General features: G+C 36.2%; 1 protein-coding gene across 1 annotated transcript in view; it reads right to left on the reverse strand.

Moving 5' to 3' along the window:
• Positions 1-2,025: 2,025 nt before the first annotated feature.
• Dgkb (diacylglycerol kinase beta) overlaps positions 2,026-22,453 on the reverse strand; it is a 702,490-nt gene continuing 682,062 nt past the window's right edge. Inside the window, exon 26 of the mRNA XM_051175084.1 lies at positions 2,026-2,185. Coding sequence (XP_051031041.1) covers positions 2,078-2,185 — 108 coding nt within the window. The 3' untranslated portion in view covers positions 2,026-2,077. The remainder of the gene's footprint in view (positions 2,186-22,453) is intronic.

Raw genomic sequence — 22,453 nt, forward strand, 5'->3', positions numbered from 1 at the left:
TGCAATTTTTTCCCAGTGCAAAGGTGCTGCAAATGATTGAGAAACTGCTGCTACCTAAGTGTCCTCCTGAACATAAAATTAGGGGATACAGAATAATATTTTGGTGCAAGGTCTGCCTGCCCACTATAGAAAAACTCGTCAATTTCTGTAAAAATACTTACTACCTGTAGTCATAGATGCACAACAACAATGGATGAGTTATGTGACATTATGTCAGTGATGCATTTGCCATTGTTTTGAACATTCTTTTGGTCTAGAGTACTGTTATGCTGAATAACTATTCTATTATTACTATGTTAGGACAACTGATTGCTGTACTGGATTTGTAATTTTAATCATAATTTTCCTGGGAAAGCTAAATTATGTCTGAATTCTATTCAACCACTTTTATTTTTAAAGCAATTAAAGTTATTGTTGATTGGTATTTAGCATTCAATGCTCCTGGAATACTAAAGGAATACACTTTATACATACTCTTCCATTACAGAACATTGCTTGAGAGCAGCTATTTGATACAATAGCATTCACTTGAGTTTTCAAACTGGAGGACTAAAATTACAGCAATTTCACTTGAAATCAATAAATCCATGCACAGGGTTGTGTTCAACAGAATCACTAACTGCTATTTGTTATTCAACGATGAATGAATCAATAGAAAAATAGAACTGATAAATCATTAGCACTTTAATGCAGAGCAGAGAGGAAAGCTGGTAAATCATGCATTTCAAGCATACGTTTTTCCTGATGGCGTGTTTGAAAACAAAACGTGCAGTGGTGAGACTCAGGTGAGTATGACTGAACTACACTGAGGCTGCTTAGAAGTACTTCATTTCATAGAATAGCCTCAAAGAAACACTATGGAAAGTAGTAGTGCCACAATTTCTTTCAACAACCAGAGACCCACACCATGCTATGAACACCTTAAACAGTGATCTAGGCCATTATATATTCCCAAGCATTTGAAATGTCATAGAGATGGTGCTGGAATGAACGAGTAGTAAGGAGCTAATTGCATGCATGATTTGCTTTGATGAGCTCAATATTATTGCAGGTATCAATTTACCTCAAAAGAGAACCAATGCAGTCACTTGCTTTCTTGAAGTGTATTTAACAGATCCATTAAAAATTATAGTCATATATGTTAGGGGCACCAAATAGCCAAGAAATTGGCTGTTGAACTGCCATTGTGTTATATGATTTACTCTTTTTCAATGGTGAGAATTTTAATACAACAAGTTGATAACTCATTCTCTTCTGACATTTTTCTTTTCTTAAACTCATAAGAACTATAATTTTCTGATTCTTTGGTGGGAAACAGATTCATTAGGCACCTAGTTTAAAATATATATTTGGCTACTAGTGTGATTAGCATCTGTGCCTACATTCCCATGCAGAAAGAACTAAGCTTTTTTTTTTTTATATTATCACAATCACTTCTAGTAACATATTTTCACTCACTTTTGGAATGAAAAATAAAGCTAAACAAAAAACATTTTCTATTTTTTAGCACAAGAAAAAATCTTATGCCTGATTTTTAATGTCCATTCAGAAGAGTAAAGATGTTGAAGAAAGACTATTTAGATATAGCATGGTATCATAGGCAACTACTTAATCAAATCCTTGATTTAAATGTCTCCTTGAGTCACAGGTCTAATACCATGGACACACTGATTCTAGCAGGGCAAAGATGGTGGTTTGCACTTTGGATCATTGCAGCCTTATTTATTAGTGCTTGTCAATTACAACAACTGCAACAAAAATCACTGACCATGATATTTCTTTGCTCTTCCCGAGGTTTGTCCTCATAGTTTGTAAATGGAAATGGGGTAAGATATGAATGGGAGACTGAAAAACCTATGGGAATTGCATGCAACTAAAATATGCAGCATCACGCCATATAAACTCCTACTTTTTTCATGCACAGATACATACAAAACAGAGACAATAGATTTTCTAATAGCCAAAATTTTACATTAATTCAATAACAAAAGCTGTTAGATTCTGTTAGAGCAGAAGACTTGAAATGGTTCAAAGTGCTGCATGGCCCATATTATTCAAATTTCTCCTGATGGGGGGGTCACTCCTTGCTTCGGTTTCTTCTTCTTTTGATGAGTGAGCAGAACAACCCAGTTTTGGGGGGAGGGCCCATCAGCATTGGGGCTTGGTTCTTGTGTGTAATTTTTATCTAGGAAAAAGAAAGACCAAAGAGTGAAGGAGGACAGAATACCATGTTCTGAGAAACTCTGCAGCTAAATATCACAAATAACGAAAATAAGACAAGGTTAAAATTTAATTTCAGAGTTTCATGATTTCAAACATTTTTTTAAAGACAAGGATATACATTTCAGCGATACACAAATGTTAACCCAAAATTGAAATTAGTTGAAGTTACGATTTCAATATGATGTTATGTCTAATGTCACTTGTCCTACTTCAGTCTCACAGAACTTTTCCTTTTACCCAGTGTCATTTCTTGAATACTAGTCACTTATTATTGAAACAGGAAAAGATGCACCATTACCGTATTCAGAGTCCTGACATGGCCTAGCATTAGGAGGTACTTAGCTTTACATGAACCTTATTTATCTCTTTAATCAGATTGTTTCTCTCTCTCAACACGAGCTTCAAGGCTTCATTTCCAAACAATCATTAGAAATGGAAGTCAAAAGTTAGCATGCATGAAAGGTCAGAAATGATCTTTCTAATTTGTTAATTAATTGGTGATACAATAGGATCAGATGCTGAGAAGCCACAGACACTCAGAGGCACTGTTCTAAAGCTACTCATGTTGATTTCTGTGATATGAAGCCACGAATCACCTTAAATGAGACAACCTTAAAGCAGATTATGTCTGCAATCTTCTCTAATTCAACTCTAAATTAGAGAAGACATTTTATGAATATATGCTATGCTCAAAGCTAATTGAAAGCAATTATCAAAGTGGCATTTTGTCTGTGACTTTAAGATACATTGTAAGATAATAAATGATTCTCATTATGTAATAAAAAGGTCACATCTTGCCTTTGGGCTACTGACGCTACGAGCTTTTCAAAAGCAATCTGAGACATTTTCTTTAGCGAACTGCGACTAATACAAGAGCCATCACTTATTAAATATCAGTTGTCACCTGCACAGCATCCGCATCAGAGATGAGTATTCCTTCAAAAAGAAACACCACCTCATTAAAAGCTGAAAAAAATATATCTCCGAAAGTGCATACCTGACATTTTCAAGTTAAAATAAATCTCCTTCACTTGTCATTCACTAATAGCAATGAAGCAAAGAAAATAGATGTTTGTCACGTGAATCACATCATTAAATCAGTACTAAGACTTTTGGGAAATGAAAATTCACATTCTAGAAAGTTACTAAAAAAAACTGAACTAACAAAAAACTTTAAATGCATTGGAAGCAGACTATGCTGGAAAAATACAATTTTTTTATTATAAAAATAAATTGCATTTGTAAAGGCTAAGAGTCTGAGCAAGGCCAAAACTCTCTGGATGCTGACTCTGTTTTATTTTTGTTGTCTATGAAATGTAATATTGATAGTCATCAGCTAATATGACAAAATACCTTCTTATGGATGTAGATTAAAAATGATCTCTACCAAACATTCCCCTATTCAGCTTTCTCTTATACTGAATCTTTTTTTTTTTTTAATTAGTGGTCTTTAATCATCTGTCTATCTGTCTGTCCGTCTATCTATCTATCTATCTACCTATCTATCATCTATTGATCTATTATCTATCTATGTATCTACCCATCTAATTTTACATCCCAGATGCAATTTTTCCTCTCTCATCTCCTTGTCTCTCTGCCCCACCTTCCCTACATTCACACTTTCCAATCTATTCCTCTTGCATTTCTCTTTAGGACACTGCAGATCTCCCATGAATAGCTAAAAAACATGGCATATTAAGTTGCACTATGATTAAGCATGTATTAAGCCTGGGCAAGGTGACCCAGGATTAGGACTAGTGTCCCAAAAGCCAATAAAAGAGTTGGAGACAGGCCCCTGTTCCAACTGTTAGGCTTCCTTCAAAAGGACCAAACTATACAACTGTCACATATAAGCAGAAGGCCTATGTTGCTGTCATTTTCTTGTTCTGCCAGGTCCTGCTGCCCTTCTCAGCTCCAAATATGCACACATATGCTATATTAGTTACTAAACTGTTGGCTGATAGCTAAGACTTCTTATTGGCTAGCACTGTCTTAATTATTAACCCATTTCTATAAATCTAAGTATTTCCATCTTGATCTTGGCTTACCAAAGAATGCCAGGACCTGATTCTTCTTTAGCCACTACATGCCATCTCTCTGGTGGGACCTCTGCCTACCTTTCCCAGAATTCTCCTCATCTTATCACCCCACTTATCTTCCTATCTCTATTTGCCAAACAGTGTTTTATTTATCAGCCAATAAGAGAAACATATATACTGAAGAACATCCCCAATCAGGCCTGTGTCAGTCCCAAACTATGTCCCTGGTTGTCAGTTCAGTCTCTGTGAGACCCTATGAGCTCTGGCTAGATGATCCTGAGGGCTCTCTTGTGATGTCCTTGAACCCTCTGACTCCTACAATCTTTCCCCCTCCTCTTTTGCAGGATGCCAAGAGCTCTCCACCTAAAGTTTGACTCTGGTTCTGCATCTGTTCCATAAGTTGCTAGATGAAGCCTCTCTAATGACTACTGAGCTAGGTATTAATCTATGATTATAGCAGAATATCACTAGGCATTATTACATTTATATTTCTTTATTTTTTTCCCTCTAGTCATGTTTGTTTCTATCCTAGGTCTCTGGGTCATCCAGCCTGTGGGTCCTGGTGCTCCGGGCTCCTGGTGTCAAGTGTAAGCTTACTCTCTTGGCATGAGTTTTAGTACATACTGGTCATTGATTGGCCACTCCCTCAGTCTCTAAGCCGGCATATCCCATAAGCAGGACAGACCAGGTCAAAGTGTGTGTGGTGTGGCAGGGTTGGTTTCCCACTCTTTCCACTGGTCATAGATGATGGTGAGTTCAGACTATGTATTGTTGTTGCTGGGATTCTTAGGAGGGGTTATCATTGTAGATTCCTGGGAGAGTCCCCATCTAGCCAGGGTTTTAACTAAGCCTCAATTGCTCTCCCCAGTAGTCTCTTTCAGTACTCTTCACCTCCATTGCCCCCCCAATCCATCATGGTCCCATCCCCATTCACCTTAAGTCCAGTCACAAAATCTCTATTTCCCCTTGCCAGAAAGATTCAGGTGTGCCCTATTTAGCCCTCTTTGTTACATAGCCTTTCTTATTCTATGGGTTATAGCAAGGTTACTCTTTAATCTCACTTGGGATGATTTGTTTCTAGTTCCATCTATTTGTCTGCAAATTTCATGATGTCATTATTTTTAACAGCTTATCACACTCAATCTTAAGCAATTGATTTGTTTTTGTTCTTATTATTTTATTTTTGACAATTTCATTCATCTATCTCTTATTTTCCTCCTGACTAATATTTCCCTTCAACAAGTCCTCTTCATGCTTTCCTGTCTTGTTATTGTGTAACCCAGTGGTTTAACATGAAGATGTGGCTGTTAAGCTATCTTTTGCAGCACAAACACCTCAACATTAACTCTACCACTAAAAACAGCAACTTCCATTCCACTAGGGGCCCTGTATTGCCACTGGCTCTCTTGTGGGCAAGTGACTCCTCTTCCTTCTCTGACTGAATGTTTCCTGGTTCAGAGTCAAAGCAATTGATTTTTAACTCTGAATCCTTTTGAGGGGCTCTCATACAGCACCATTCATCATTTATTCACTTAGTATTCTACTCTTAACTTCAGACATTGCACCAGTAAATTAGAGTAAATACAATATATAATCATTGCTGCCATGAAAGTATAGTGCCCTTTGAAGGAAAAACTAAGAAGCATTTGCAATAATGTTGCAAGTGCTGAAATAGGAAGCTAAACAGAAGAGGACTATTTCTCTATTCTGAAGTTGAATCATTTTATGCAAAACGTTATTTCTAGCAAGAAAATAAAAGACCCAGAGACAGATATCTGAGTTCAACCCTTGAAAAGCTAAGCGGCTGGCCATTGGCTCCCACCTCTATCTCAGCTCAGATCAAAGGAGCCACCTCAAATTGCTCCAGACTTCACTGTTCCTCAGATTCACTCAGAGTGCTATTCTGTCCTCAATGTGGCTAGATACTAACTCTCAGACTGAATGTCTCTACCTTTTATACCTCTCAAATCCTGAGATTAAAGGTGTGAGTTATGATTCACCTAGGGTGGTCTTGGATTTAGAGATCTGTCTAACTCTTAATCCTGTGTCCTGGGATTGAAAGTGTGTACTACCACTGCCTTATCTCTACTATTGAGCCTGGCTTTGCTTTCTGAATCCTCAGGCAAGCGTTAATACATCATAGATAATAGTTATTTTTAAATGTGCACCTAAGGAAATGGTTATCATATATTACTTACATTATGATTATACCTTCAAGCCGAAGTAAACAAAGTAAGCAAAATAGAAACTTAAATTTAGCATTTGTGGTTCCTGTTCTACATCTCTTATCAGTTATAATAGGATTGGGTCATTTTAGAAAATATTGCTAAGATTTTAAAAGAAATATTGTAGTCACATAAAATCAGCATCAATTTAAGATGAAGTACAACAGGCAGTCAAAATGATGAATAGCTATGGGACTTGGACATCATTTATGAAGAATACATCATTAGTTTTTATTCTATTTAAATAGCATAATATCCTACTTGTTTTATTTATTTATTTTTATATCATGGGACCATAATGTTCAGCTTGCATTTTCAGTTTGGAAGAAATATTTAGCCAGTTTCGTTTTTGCCATTATTTATAACCTCTTCTCTTAATTGTTTGACCTTTCCTATGATCAATGTACAATATTATATTTTTAAAATATAAATTTGCTTCTATAAAAAACAAAATGAGGAACAATTGGTTTTATTTTACTTTTGTCCAGAATATATAACAAGGAAGAAACTTGCAATCTTAAACTCTCTAACACATATCCAAGCTGTTAGTATATAGCATCTCATTGGATAATTATGTGTCTTTATACTTGGCTGAAGCAAAAGCAATTCCATTAAGAGTGTAGACTCATGAAGACAGAAGAACGCTACTATAAAATGTGCAAGATGGAAAACATTGTTGTCACTGGGCAGGTATTCTTCTACTCTTCTAGAAAATTACAGTGGTAGGGAAAACAAAAGAGTTTCTACTGAGCTGAGGAGAGTACATGCCTATAATTTTTGCATGTAGGAGGCTGAGGCAGGAGGAATATGGCTAGATACAGTTTCAAAAAGAAAAGCAAAAACCAAACCAAAGCAAGTCAAGAAAGACATTTCTACTATTTGAATATGATACTGGTGGTATGTGCCGGTAATTCCAGCCAACAGGAGGCTAGAGCAGGAAGATAGCCATCGAGACCCACTCTCAAATATAAAAAGAAATAAAAATTTCATATGAAAACCTGGAGGTAGGGGCAGATGAGAGAAAAGGAGAGATAGAGAGGAAGTTCAAATGCAGATACTCTATAACTGGGAGCAACATCACTACTAGATATCACACACTATGAAATAAAAGCCACAATATCAGGAATGGATTATTTCTTATTTTTATTGGCCAGGGAGTCACGGGGATAACCCTCTAAATATTACAAGCTATTGATTTTCCTTTTGGTTACCCTCTAGAACTTGACAGTAAGTCCTCACAAACATGGATCATAAATTAAGAAGAGTAGCACATTCATATACAGTTTCTACATGACAAGTAAAAAATTAAAAAATACATTAATAAGACTATATAAAGATTTACTGAGATTTATTGCGGCAAGCTTTCTTCTAAGAGCTTTGCACATGCTCTTGAATGCTGCTTGGTTCATCCACCTTTTTGAGTTGGCTTCAATTAGAAGTCATTCTTAGAAAAGTAAACACTGTTACAGCAAAGTATAGAAGTGAAGTATTGTTTTATAAAAGTGATTAAAGGAAGAGTTTATACCTTCCTGTGCTCAGAGCAGAAGGTGAACAGGGTTTTGTCACCTCAGGCATTAATTCATTCTTCAAAGATTTGTATTGGTACCCTGATGGGAGATGCCAAGATGTATATATGTTTCTCATACTGGTAAATAATAAAGCACTGTTGGCCAATAGGAAAGGAAGATAGGAGGGACTAGGAAACAAGGAGGAAATAGGAAGTAGTAAGGAGGAGTCAAGATGGAGAGCTAGAGAGAACAGAACCGCCATTCCTCCGCTCTCGGTAAGATCACGTGGAAATACATAGAAATGGGTTAATAATTAAGACAGAGCTAGCCGATAAGAAACTAGCACCTGGCCAACAGCATAATATCAAATACAGAGTCTCTGTGCATTATTTGGGGCTGGCGTGGCGGCAGGAAGAGAAACCATACTCCTTACAAATGGAGCCCACGTGGCTAGTAAAATTTAACAAAAGCTTAAAAAAGGGTTTTAGAAACAAAAGAACAGAGACAAGCAAGGTTTCTTGGTAGCAGCATTTTTCTTTGTTGAATTCTGCTTTGCAAGAGACAAGCAGATATTCGCGCGGCTCCTTTAAGGGAAGATTCCTGACTCAGCATAAGCGGCAAAAAGCTGCATGGCTTTAAAAAAGCACTGCTATCAATTTATTGTGTAGGAGAGCTGGCAATGGCATTGACCACATCTCCAAGTTGCCAGGATGCCTGCTGGACGGCAGCATTGACCAGGGCAGTGACCATAGCTTTCATTGTTGGCGCTAAAGGTACCCGCCGCCATCTTTGATAACCACGGCAGAAACAATAAAGACTTTCATTTTAACAATGTAGTTGTTTAACAGATAAAGACTCATGGCCAGAAAAAAGATAAAGATTTACAGTAAAGACAGATTCATATTAAGAAAAACCTCTAAAGGTTTACAGTGTTTTAAAATATATGTAGGCTTGGGAGAAAAAAAAAAATAAAATGTTTTTTAAGAGACAAAGAGGAACTGGGTGTGGTGGCACACACCTTTAATCCCAGCACTTGGGAGACAGAGGCAAGCAGATCTTTGTGATTTCAAAGTAAACCTGGTATGCAGAGTGAATTCCAGGACAGATAAGAGTTACACAGAGAAACCCTGTCTCAAAAAATAAAAAGTAAAAGAAACAGAGTAATAATAAAGGCATGTAAAGATGAAAAGCTCAGAGAGAATCTGGTTACTGTATGCTATTGTGTTGTCTCTGCATTGTTTGACTGCTGAGAAAATAACAATTGATAAAGGAAATGTTGCTGGATTAATTCAATTTATATATTTTAAAAATGCTTTAACTCAAAAATTTAAGTCTAAGGACAAGTTACTGGGGAAAAGGATTTCTATTTTTGTTTCCACAGAAAATGAAAAGCTGTGGATTCCTTGCAGACTAATGTGGTTTGATCAAGCCAGGCCCCCTGAAACAGAATCGCTGGTGATCCAACATTCAAAACAGCTTGAACAAGGCAGCCTTGCAGACTACAGCCAGGATTTCTGCATCCTCTTAGGATCCCCACAACAGCGCCCCCTATCAGCAGGAAGCAGTTTGGAAAGAATGACGCCCAAATTCCAAATATTGTTTATAAATGTTTGTTTTCATTTAAATGGACTTGGTTATAAATGGTTAATGACCACAACCAATATCTTTTTAAAGGTAAAAAGGGAATTATGGTATAGATATGATTACTTTGTTTTGGAATGGATTTTTATTTATTGCTACAATTTAAGGTCAATTTTGTGATATGTATATTTCTCCTCTTGTTTAAGTACTGTTTAAAATGTAATGTATACTTCAATACAGATTATAGATATTACCTATGATAGTCAAATCTTATAATTACGTTAGTTAAGATTTCTAGATATACAGACATGAATTTGAGATAAATAGGCATTCTTCAAACCTTTCAAAGACCTACAGAATATGGCATTTTAAATGGTTTAGGGTTTTTTTTGACAATGAGGTACAGTTGCTCCTGGCAACACCACCTGCATCAGAAAAGATGATGGACATTGAAGAAAGTTGTTATGGAGTTTGCCTCCAATGTGGCAAGACTAGCCATTTGGACAAGATGCTGCTCTTGTCTGGACTGTTTGACTTTATGCTGTATAAAATGGACATGCAGGACCCACAGAAAGTGACTGCTAATTCAAGAAGGACATTGCTTCATAGTTCCTGCTTCATGGAAGAGTCTGCCAGACAGTCTGCAGGCACAGAGAAAAGTGACTGACAAACTGCCAATACAAGAAGACAGTTTAAAGTCTCCTGCTTTGATGATGAGTCTGCCAGACACTCTATGGCCTATGGGCTGAAGATGGAAGATTACAGAAGAACTTTGGGTGACCAGGCAGTGAGTTGTCTCTGTCATTTCTAGAGCTTATATATTATCCTTATGTGGTCTTTGAAGGAGTTGAAGACTCCTTATAGTTTTCATTAGTTAGGATTAAAGATAAGTTACTTAGACTTTAGACACACAAAGATAGAATAGATGATGGAATATTTTCTTCAAATCTTGCTAAATGTTAATGGACTAAATATTGTTAACTGTGATTCATATTTGATAACCGTTGTGTTATATATTTTGCTATTTTAAGGTTAAAACCCTTCTTTTTATTTAAACAGAAAAGAGGAGATGATGGGAGATGCCATTATGTATATATGTTTCTCATACTGGTAAATAATAAAGCACTGTTGGCCAATAGGAAAGGAAGATAGGAGGGACTAGGAGACAAGGAGGAAATAGGAAGTAGTAAGGAGGAGTCAAGATGGAGAACCTGGAGAGAACAGAAATGCCATTCCTCTGCTCTCGGTAAGACCACGTGGAAATACATAGAAATGGGTTAATAATTAAGACAGAGCTAGCCGATAAGAAACTAGCACCTGGCCAACAGCATAATATCAAATACAGAGTCTCTGTGCGTTATTTGGGGCTGGCGCGGCAGCGGGAAAAAAACCATACTCCTTACACTATCCAAGTACAGTAGGAGAGAAGAGACATGAGTCTTCTTTTATATTTATTTTCCAAACATTATTTGGCTTGGTTCATTGGTAAATATTTACCTGGTTTCCTATAACCCAGCATCAAAAATAGAATTTACCTTGCTTTTGTAGTCTGAACACAGGCTATTCAACACCCTTTCCCTTGAGTCATATTTATTTATCTAAATTCTTAAAACATTCTGATAAAACTAGAACAGAGGTGTACTTCATTTTTTAAGGAACACTCAGTTGCTAGAGGTTCAATCTTGAACCTCTCCAAAGGCATCAAATGTTTACTCAGTAGCTTGTGGTGCTGTTGGGAGGCAGTGGTACTTTTCGAGGTTAGACCTTGTGGTAGGAAGCTAGGTCATTGAGAGTGTGATCTTAAGGTGGTATTTAAACACGTAGTCCCTTCTGTTTCTTCCGTTTCATGACTGCTTTCTCTGCCTGGGGTTAGCTCCATGGTATTCTGTGCCACCATAGATCCAACAACTAGACCACGGAACAGTGGGCAACAGCTTCTGAAACTGTAAACCTTTTCTCCATATGCATTATTTCTCTTCAATATTTTATCAAACTGAAAGGAACTGGCATTCTCGTCACCATAGAGATTGGGTGCCAGACTTGAGGCAAGACAATCAGAAGGCAGGAGAAGACAGTGATCCATTCAAGAAGAAAAACAGACTTTAGTTATGGGAGTGATAAACCGAATTTAGCAAGGGCATAGACAAGAGATGCCAAGAGGCATAGTATATGCAACATGGTGGTTTGGTAATGCTGGGCACTGGAAAAGGAGAATGTGCTTTTAGGTCTTCTGTGCCTCTAAATTTGAATTACTCTGCATAAATTATAGAAAGAAAGGTGCTTTTGGCATGGGTGACAACTAGGAAGTTGGTAATGCCAGTATTCAGCATGACATTCTGAAGGAGAGATCCAATATATTTGGATTTGTGGGTACAGAGTTCAGAAGGTATATGTAAATTTAATGTATCCATAATATCATGAAAATAAATTACTGACACTGTAGTAAGAGTGAAATGTAGGTGTCTTGTTTTTTTGTTTTTTATATCCTGTGAAAGACATGATTACAAAATGCAAGAGAAGTAGGAGTAAACCTGAAAAGTGGTACTATCTGTCATATTCTAATTTTTCTTCAATGAGGGCTAGTCCTTATCTGTTACATTGTTACAATGGTCTGCATACAATATATGTAAACTATTAAAATATATAATCTAATTCTAAATATTTAAGTTATGTTTGAGAGCAGTATTTTGCAGGATGTTTAAATAGATATCCACCCAATTGTGTGGCTGGCAAATGTCCACATTTTTATCATAGGCTAGATGGCAATTGCTTGTGGTTTTGAGAGCTATGTGGTCTTCATCTGTTCCATTCAACATTACTGCTATAGTTCAGTGTAGTTTTGGACTATGTGAAAATCAATGAGTATGACTCTTCCAATAAAACTTTATTTATAGAAACTAAAATTTGAATTCATAAAATTTTCACATTATGAAACATTACTCTTCTTTTGATTTTTTCCTTACCATTTAAAGATGTGAGAATCATTCTTATATGCAGCTATATAAAACAGGCATAATTTTGTGACCTTTGATGCAATTAAGATCTATATTGAAAAATCCAATGCCTATCTGTGAGTTACAAAGTGAAACCTTTTACATTTAAATTTATGCTATATAAAATGATCAATAGCTGTATGATGAAAATAATTTTTAGTGGTATATCCTTGCTGTACTGTCACCATTCAGGATTTCTTTAGTGAAAAATTCTCAATTGGAATGTATGCTAACAGGCCTCAAGTTTGGTAATCTACACATTGATTATATTTGGCTTCAGTGAATATGTCTTTATGTGATTCTAATGGCTCTGTACTAAGTTAGGCTGAATAAAATCATTGTTCTTAACATGTACCTCAACAGGTTGCATATTCTTTCATAAATATTCTCTCCAAGCATAGCCAAATTTTTTTTCTTGCTCCATCTCTTTAAGAATTTATTTTCTCTGTGTTTATTCCACTATCTTAGAAATGAATGGAACATTCAAAGCAAAATACCATAAAGTATTTGTTGGGAAAACTTAATTCAGCAATTATCTGAAGCATTAAAAGTTACCTAGTTTGATTTTGGAATAAGATTGTATCTTTCCAACAATGGAAATCCTTTTGAAGCCAATAATGCAACAAAGTCACATGAAAGTGGTGGATAAAGTGTATGTCAAATTTTCATGTCCATAACTGCCAAAAGAAAGAGAGTGATTGAGAGATTGAGATATAGATAGATGGATAGATGGATAAATAGACATACATACAGATAGATAGATAGGTAAATAGATACATAGATAGATGAGAGAAAGAAGGGGAGAACGAGGGAAAGACAGACAGGCACACAGATAGGCAGACAGAGACAAAGAAACAAAGCAACAAAACATCAGCTTTCTGAAATATATTTGCAGATTCTTTTATGATTTCATTTTCTGGAATGATGACAATTTCCTATTTTAACATTAAGTCATTAATAGTATCAAATTCAAAGAAGTCACTGCAAAGATTTAAAACAAAATATTTCAAAAATGAAGTTGAGGATCTTAGTTGCTAATGCAATTCACAGGAATTTTAAATACATATGAAAAAGACATTTCTTTCCCTAACGATAATGAGGCACTTGGCCATGTTAAAGGAGAAAAGACTACATACCTGGATTTGAAATCTCTTTTAAGAAATAAATTTTGCTCATCATTCAAAAAATATTCTATGGCCTTAATTGGTTTCCAGGAAGGTCAAAGACATTTTAAAGCTTTTATTATTATTATTATTATTATTATTATTTCCATGTCTCTTCATTTAAACTTTCCTACATGGTCTTTTTCATCTAGTATAGTCAAGCAAATAAACAAATGAGCAAACAAACACATGGACTTAGAGATATAAAGCAAAGGTTTAAACTTGCCCATGGTACACTGGCCACTGGACAGGCCAGCTTTTGTATTCTGGCTAAAAGATGCCTTGTTTTAGCTAGTGAGTCATTATCTGTCACAGGAAGATAACCAGCAAATATCACTTGATGCTGTGGATGATACATACATATTCATATGTATGTATACACACTTTCTCTCTCACACACACACATATATGATTAACTAATGGTAGCTATTATTTTTCATCAGCAATTTATTTATATTTTTAATATAATGCATTTTCCAGTTAAAACACCTTTTGACAACTTTTCTATATTGGCTAAAATGTCCAAATTCCTTGGATGTCACCAAAATACTGTGTAGTATGGTTTACCTGTTTTCACTCTGATATCTAGTGGCATCCCTGCCACATGCCAGCTTCCCCTTTTACCCAAAGAAATACTAGAAAAATACCACTTTGGGGAATTAGCTAATTATTAATAGCTTTTTTAAGAAAAACAATGGTGTCCAGTTCCTGAACTCTGCCATGCCCTACTCCATCATGGCAATGCTAAAACAAAACAAACAAACCAGTCTTTAGTGTTAAGGCTCTTCAAGGTAATTCAATTTTGAAGTCACAGTCATTACAGAATGTCCATTGTATGCTTACTTCCATGACAGTTGACATTCTCAACAATGTGCCTAGTGCATAGATGAGCAAACACACTCTAGTTAACCTAGTCTGAGGTAAGAAGAAAAGACCAGGCTAGAGAAACCTGCAGAAACAGCTGATCTGAACAATCGGGAGCTCATGGACCCCAGATAGCTGGGAAAACCAGCATGAGACTGACCCAACCCCCCTGAATGTGGGTCTCAGTTAGGAGGCCTGGGATGTACATGGTGACTCTGACAATGAAACCAGAATGTATCCCTAGTACATGAACAGACTCCAGGAGCCCATTCCCCATGGAGTGATACTCCCTTAGCCTAAAGCCTAGGCCCTCCCCCAAATGATTTGACAGACTTTGATGACCCCTTGTTGAAGGCCTCACTCTCCCTGGGGAGTGGATAGGGAATGGGATTGGGGGGGTGTATGGGGGAAGGGAGGATGGGTGGGGGAGGGAACTGGGATCAATATGTAAAATAAGAAAAATATGAAAAATGATAAGAAGGAAAGTACTTGATTATTTTCCAGATTCCACTATTGCAAGGAATTGTTCTATTATTTATTCTGTTGCTCAAGATGACTCAGAAACTTAGCTCATCCCCTCATCAGAAAACGACCCTTGTTGACCCCTCTGAACAATTTACTACTAAATGAGGTTGACTCTCTATGTTTAGGCTGTACTACAGCAGAGCCCTCCAACACTGGTTACTCCCAACACTGGTAGCTCACAGAGTCTTACCACCATCATTTCTCCCTCTTGCTCAAACCTTTCCTTAGTTCAACATGACTCTTGACAGAAAGCTAAAGATTCAGCCCGGCGTTGGTGGCACATGCCTTTAATCCCGCATTCGGGAGGCAGAGGCAGGCGGATCTCTGTGAGTTCCAGACCAGCCTAGTCTTATAAGAGCTAGTTCCAGAACAGCCTCCAAACAAAACCACAGAGAAAAACCAAAAGAGGGAAAAAAAAAAAAAAAAAAAAAAAAAAAGCTGAGGATCTTTCTTTGGGTTTCTAGCCCCTGCTGCTGGGCAGGAATCATTCCTACTGAAGTACCCTGCTCCTTTCTGCCAGCTCAACTTCCTTCTTGCTTTCTCTCAGATCCTTGCATGCTAAACACCTTCCCACATTGCTGCTTTTTTCCTATAGGACATCTTTTCTTCCCTTTGGGATTGGTTATTTACAATTCATCTTTTAATGTTCAGTCTGCTTTGAAATTCTTTGAAAGCTTTCCTTCTCTCTTTCCTCTCTCTCTCTCTCTCTCTCTCTCTCTCTCTCTCTCTTTCTCTCTTTTTTCCTCTCTCTCTCTCTCTCTCTCTCTCTCTCTCTCTCTCTTTCTGGTAATTTCATATGGGTATATATCCAAGCATATACAGACCAAGTCTTCTATTATGCTGTCTCAGAATTGTAGCCCAACAGTGTATATTTCAGACCATGCACTACCCTCGGTACCTTCATTCACAGACCTTCTTTCATTATAAAATTATAAAATTTTCCATTTGTGTGAGTGTTTAAGAAGGGTCTATCTATACTCAGTTCACAGATCATGTCACAACTTTTTACCTTTCTACTATAAATCTATAAGAAAAATATTAACACCTTCATAAATACATTTTAATAAAGTATTTTGAAATTAATATGAGATTCATTCATGAACATTTGACAAGGGAACATCTAAGCAACTCACTGATATTTTGACTTGGTTTGGTTAAGATAGTTTTCTTATTGATTTTTATTTAATAGTTGAACATCATTGTCTTAATTAGGACTTCTATTGATGTGATAAAACACTGTCACCAAAATCAACTTAAGAAGAAAAGGTTTTATTTTATTTTACAGTTTGTCTTACAGTTTGTCGTCCATTATCCAGAGAAGAAAGGGCAGGAACCCACAGATATAACCTGAAAGCAAGAGCTGAAGCAGAGGCTGTGGAGGAGTGCTGCTTATAGGCTTATTCCTCCTGGCTTGTTCATTTTGCTTTTATATGCTAAGATCACCTACCCAGACCACCCACAGTGAGCTGGTCCCTCTCACATCAATCATTAATCATACTACTACTCCAAAGGTTTTCTTAACAGGCACGTCTTATGGAGTCATTTTCTTTAAGATTCTGTCTTCCCGGATAACATCTATGTTTGGGTCAAACTGACAAAACCAAACAGCATAATTTTGTTTGACAATATTAATTGTATTCACTCCACTGAATTACTTTGAGGGTGATAAAATTAATATCTGTCGACTGATTTTTTTTTGTCACCTCAAATGAAACCTGTGAAACTATGTTCAGAATTTTGAAAGAAAACAATAAATTATTAAATTTTCTGCAGGTTGTTTTCATTAAGAGTCATTAAATTTGTATTTTTATTGGAATTGGTTAATATCACTATGAAACACTGGCTCTTATTTTGGCATCAATACAGTTGCTTACCTTTTATAAAAAAAGATTATAGTGTATTAGATGGATTACTAATCTTACTGCATGCGATTCAAAGCAAAGGCAACAACAGCGAAATGGGCTCAAGGCAAATGTGAGACAACAGCCACGCTCAGGTCGAGTAATAAACCTGAACACGATCTTTAATGGCTGAAAGAACTCAATCCTGTGCATTAGTCTAATGATGAACATCATCTACGATTTGCCTTTATTCTGACACAGTGTAGAGGAAGATGCTGCAGTATGACCTACATACATATTCAGTGCTACTGGAAGCTAGTGCTTCATTCTATTCTCCCTTCTCTCTGTTCACTGCCTACTGTCTCCAGAATTCTCTTAGTTGCATGCAGTTGTCCCTCCTTTAACAATGGCAGTCTTGCTTCACAACACGGTAAATGTACAGTTGTGCACTTCTCATTATGTATCATGTTTTTACATATTGTGTCCTGGTAGTTTTGGAATTCTCATTGAAAAATCTGAATAAGAGAGATTTTTAATTTAACTGAACAAAATTAGTTTTCAAAATTGAAACCAGCAACTTTCAAAATAAGGAATTGAAGACCATTTTAATTTTATTCATAATATTTAAACTGAACATATTAAGATGAAGACAAGCAAGCCTAATTATAAGCAGCATTTGGGGTAACTTTAAGAATATAATAGGGCAATAAAAATTCTTTAAAATATTTTGCTCAAACTGCAATCAAATTTAATCATGTATGGCATTAATTAAGCTCTAATAACATACTTCAGTATCTTTTCTAAGTAGTGTGATCCATTTCCCCTTCATCCAGTTCCAATTGTGCACGTTATGGTGTCATCATCATTTTAAAACATACTGAGAAAATGACAGAGCTGCAAAATTAAAATAAATGATTAATGATATTTTTTTCATGTTTTATACTAATAGGTATTACTAGGCTTTTAAATTAATAGAGCTGTCAAGCAAGAACCAAGATGGAAATTATATATTCCAGAAACACCTAAAGATGACACTGTGGAATATTTTAAATCTTAATTAGAAGGTGCAATTGTTTTGTCCCCTGTAACCACTGCAAATTAATTGGAAATTAGTCACAAGAAAATTCTTTTTTTCCCTTTAACAATATGCAATGAATAGACTAGAGCTTTATAACTCACCAGTCTTGTTTGGGGGCCAGAACACACATGCACACGCACACAGCCAGTAAATTGCATTGTCAATTACAAAAAATAACAACTGCTGTGAAATTAGGAAAAATTAGGTACAGGTAAACAGAACTAATTAATGTGCAAGGAACTGGGGAACACATAAAATAATGCCCAGCTAAACACTAACTTGTCAGTCTTTGGAAAAATTCAAAGTTTAGAAATGTAAATTTATGCAAAGTTTTTACCAATTAAGACCTAGGTAAAGGATGCATGCATACACTGTGTTTTAGCTAACCATGCTTGCCACATTATTTTCATTCACACCTTAGACTGTCATGTACCCAAAGAAGCAACACTTTGCTTATTCAAGTGTATTTCATGTTAATTTTATGTTCCTCCAAATTGGAAGGCTAATGCTTATTAAATAAAATGTAGTATTTCCTTCAGTAGGGAGTTATTACTTTTCTATACTTAAATATTAGGCCCAATGTCATTTCTTTTGTGCCTTTGCTATTTATTTATTTAATTCCTTGACAATTTCATAAATGTACATAATGATTTTCGCTCCATCATCCTGCTTCATGCTCCATCTTCCTGCTGAAAGCCTGAAAGCCTGTTTTCTAGCAAATTTCTCTTCTACTTTCTTGTCCTATGTGTGCATGTGTGTGTGTGTGTTTGTATCCTACTGACTTCAACTAATATTATTTACATAGGCATTCATGGGAAGGTTATTTGCTGAGTCATAGACAATGTCCCATGTATCAGTGGCTACACCACTGGAGAAAGTGGCTTCTCTTACTCCAGTCACTACTTAATAATAGAGAAATGTGTGTAGGCCCAGTCCAATTTCTAAGTACAACAAAAGAATTCATTATTTATATTTTTCTACTTGCAATTTATGGGTTACTCATTTTCATTCATGACTAAAATTACATTTGGTGCTTGCTAGATCCCATCCACACCCTTCTAAAGTAAGCCATTAGAACAGTACAAGATTCTTTGAAACTGGTGTCTGTCAACTCATGGAGTATTAAGTTACATTAGCTCTGTAACTTTCAATGAGAAAATAATATTCATATCAAACTCCACAAACACTAGTTTTTAGAAAAATCAAGTTGGTGGTTCAAACACTATTTAATAATATTTAATCAATTTAGTGTAAGGACCTAAAGAAATTCAGGTTAGGAAAATTTACAGAAAATTTTTACAACATTAATCTATTCTGAATAAATTTTGATCTAATTTTTCAGATAATTATTAAACATATTCTATATTATGCTGGCATACTGTCTTTTTCCTATGAGTTTATCTGCAAATTGTGATGAAAAACTATGAAAGTCACTGTCTGTTTTCTCTAACACTCTGGCCAAATCTTAAACCTATGTCTGACTTTGTCCCATCATAAAACTCTATGGGTTTATCTCTTCTTTCCAGTGTCATCTAAGATTATGGTAAAGTTACTCTAAATATAAAACAGGAAGAAGTAATGCATGGCGGCTCACACCCCTAAGCCATGCACTCAGGTAGGCAGATCTCTCTGAGTTCAAGATCAGCCTGGTTCTATATAGAGAGATCCTATCTCAAAACACCAAACCAAAAACCACAAAAAAAAAAAAAAAAAAAAAAAAAAAAAAAATCCAAGAAACAAATAACAACAAAACAAACAGTAAAGGAACATCCCCCTACCCACCAAAACAAAACAAAAAAACCACCACCAACAACAAAAAACCCAGGAAGAAATTTCAAGTGCATTAAATACAATACTAAACTTACACCATTGTTTCTTTCTTTGTGTTCCTAAATGCAATCAGCAATAATCTCAACAACACTTCGATATTCTCTTCTTCTGTGTAGCAATTGGTATCAGTAATAAGAGAGTCTTTTAAGTAACTCTGAAATCCAGAGTACAAGGAAACCACAGAGGATGGAAATCTGTGCTCTATCTAGACTGACTTCATGTTTCCTCGACTGGGATGTAGCGATACACTTAACTTTCTAAATAGTTTTTCCTTTTCTTCTTACAGAAATTTCATAAAACATTGCTTTCAAGGAGTGAAAAGTATTTTTAACTTCTGACTGCATGCAATTTCTGCTAAAGTGCAAGAAAAGTTGACTATTTCAGTTGCAGATGCCAGCTTGCTCAAAATAACATTTAAAATAGTAAAACCTAGAATGGATTTTAAATAAAAACTGATGAAAAGAAGTTGTTAACAAAATGGCCGTTATTCTGTCAAGTAGAATAGCTGGGTCTTAGAATTTCTAATTTGTCTTTAGTCCCCAGACTTAGGGCTCAGTGACTCACAGGGTGAATACAAGGAGACCCAAATGTTGTGTCAAAAAGGACAATTCTAGCTATGTGTTTATTGCTCAAAATTGTTCCATTCTCTCCAAATTCTTCCCTGGTATTGTTATTTTGGCTAACGGAGCTTCTTGCTGGAAACTGCTCCATGTTGGAGTTGACTTTAACAATGTTTGTTGTTTCTTAAAACAAAACAAAACAAAAAACCAAAGAGCTAGGAATGTGGATCAGCTCCTTAAGTGGATCAGCTTATGATTCCTGAAGCCCTGGGCTTGATGCCCCACACTGCATAAAACTGGCCTTAGCACCACACTCCTGAACTCTCAGCTGCTGAGTGATAGAGAAGAAGAAACACAAATTCAAGATTTTTCTTAGTTACACAGACAGTTGAAAACAAGCCTGCTTGTGGTTAAACAACATCTTGTAGAAATAAAAAGAAAAAAGCACAAAGCGATATGAGCACATAAAACAAAAACAAAACAGGTACTATTAAGTTTTCTAATATAATACATGAAATGTCTATGTCCATGATATTCCCAAATAGAGAGCAATTTTGTGCCTTTCAACTCTGCACAGGCCCTTCTTAAACTGGCATCTTCAGTATCAACACCCTGGTCTGGGCAAAGAGTATGTGTCAGGGTATCTTCCTGACTGACTGGCTAATTTACAGCCACACTCCTTTCCTTGTCACCCACATCCAGAAAACTTCCAAAGCCCGCTATTCTCTTCTCTGAATTTTCTATCCTTAGGCAAACGAGTGTAAGGAACAGATGACAGGAGTAGCTATGGGAAATGGGTTGGGAAGAGTACTATGACTCTTCTCATGACCTTGGATAGCACTTAGTCTGAACTCAACAGTATAAATGTCTCCTTCACTCTCTCCTGTCCAATAGCCATGGAAATTTCCCACATACAAAACAATCTTTAAAGAAAAATTGTATGTGATTACTCACACATTGCTGATGCACAGAAACACCTAAAATGTTAATGTTATCTTTTTAGGTTGGTAAGAGAGTTCAAGCTGTTCTGGTCAATCATTTTCACTCAAGCAACAAGATAGACACTGTCTTAAATTGCCTAATACAGGGCAAAGGTGTGGAAAAATATGAATGAAAAATTTCAGTGTATAAGATCTTTAACAGTCAAGTTTTAGAGCACTTAAAAGATTTGTTTAGTGCTTGTGAAAGAGATATGGAAGTAGAAATATATTGTGAAATTTCCAAGTCAGCAGATGGACATTTGCGGATATTATAAGCTGACATGATGGAGGGAATTCAAACTGATCTTAAAACAGCCCTAGGCAATAAAACCTGATGCAGAGGGGCAGGGTCTCTCCTTAAGTAAAAATTGACTCAGAGGCGCTATCCTGTCACTGAAGGACTACAGACCCTGGGTAAACAGCTTGCAGCTGCTCTCAGAGAGGCTGAAAAGCCAGCCAGGCAAATGAGGGGAAAATTCAGAGATTTAAGTGGACCAAATTAAGCACAAGGGTGAATACCACCCCATTTTTCTTTTACTTCCTGGATTGCATTTAAAGACAACTATTTTATTTATAAAAGATGTGCATACCAAGTCCATGTAGAAAGGTCAAAGATAAATCATATTTTTTCTTATTCCAAGAGTAGAAAACAAGAATCCTTTACATTAGAGAATAGTGAAGAGACTGCTGCTTCTCCCACATTATGATGCCTTTCATCCTGTCCCCTTGTCAAATGCATGACAGAGATGGGTGCCTAAAACTCAGGAGATAGAAAACTCCTCTGATAGAGAAATTATGACCTCAGAAGAACAAAGACGAGCCCCTTTTGCCTATATCCCCCAAGATTCCTGCATGCTTTTTAAAAATTTGCATGTTTGTTTTCTAAAGATGGAGAAAAAGAAGGCATAGAGATGGATGGATGGATGGATAGATGGATGGATGGTGGATGGATGAATGGATGAATGGATGGATGGGAAAGTAGGATTTGAGGAAATGAGAGAGGTAAAATCATGGTCAGAGTCAGAATACACACACACACACAC

Source organism: Phodopus roborovskii, unplaced genomic scaffold (assembly GCF_943737965.1).
Source record: "Phodopus roborovskii unplaced genomic scaffold, PHOROB, whole genome shotgun sequence".
NCBI lineage: Eukaryota > Metazoa > Chordata > Mammalia > Rodentia > Cricetidae > Phodopus > Phodopus roborovskii.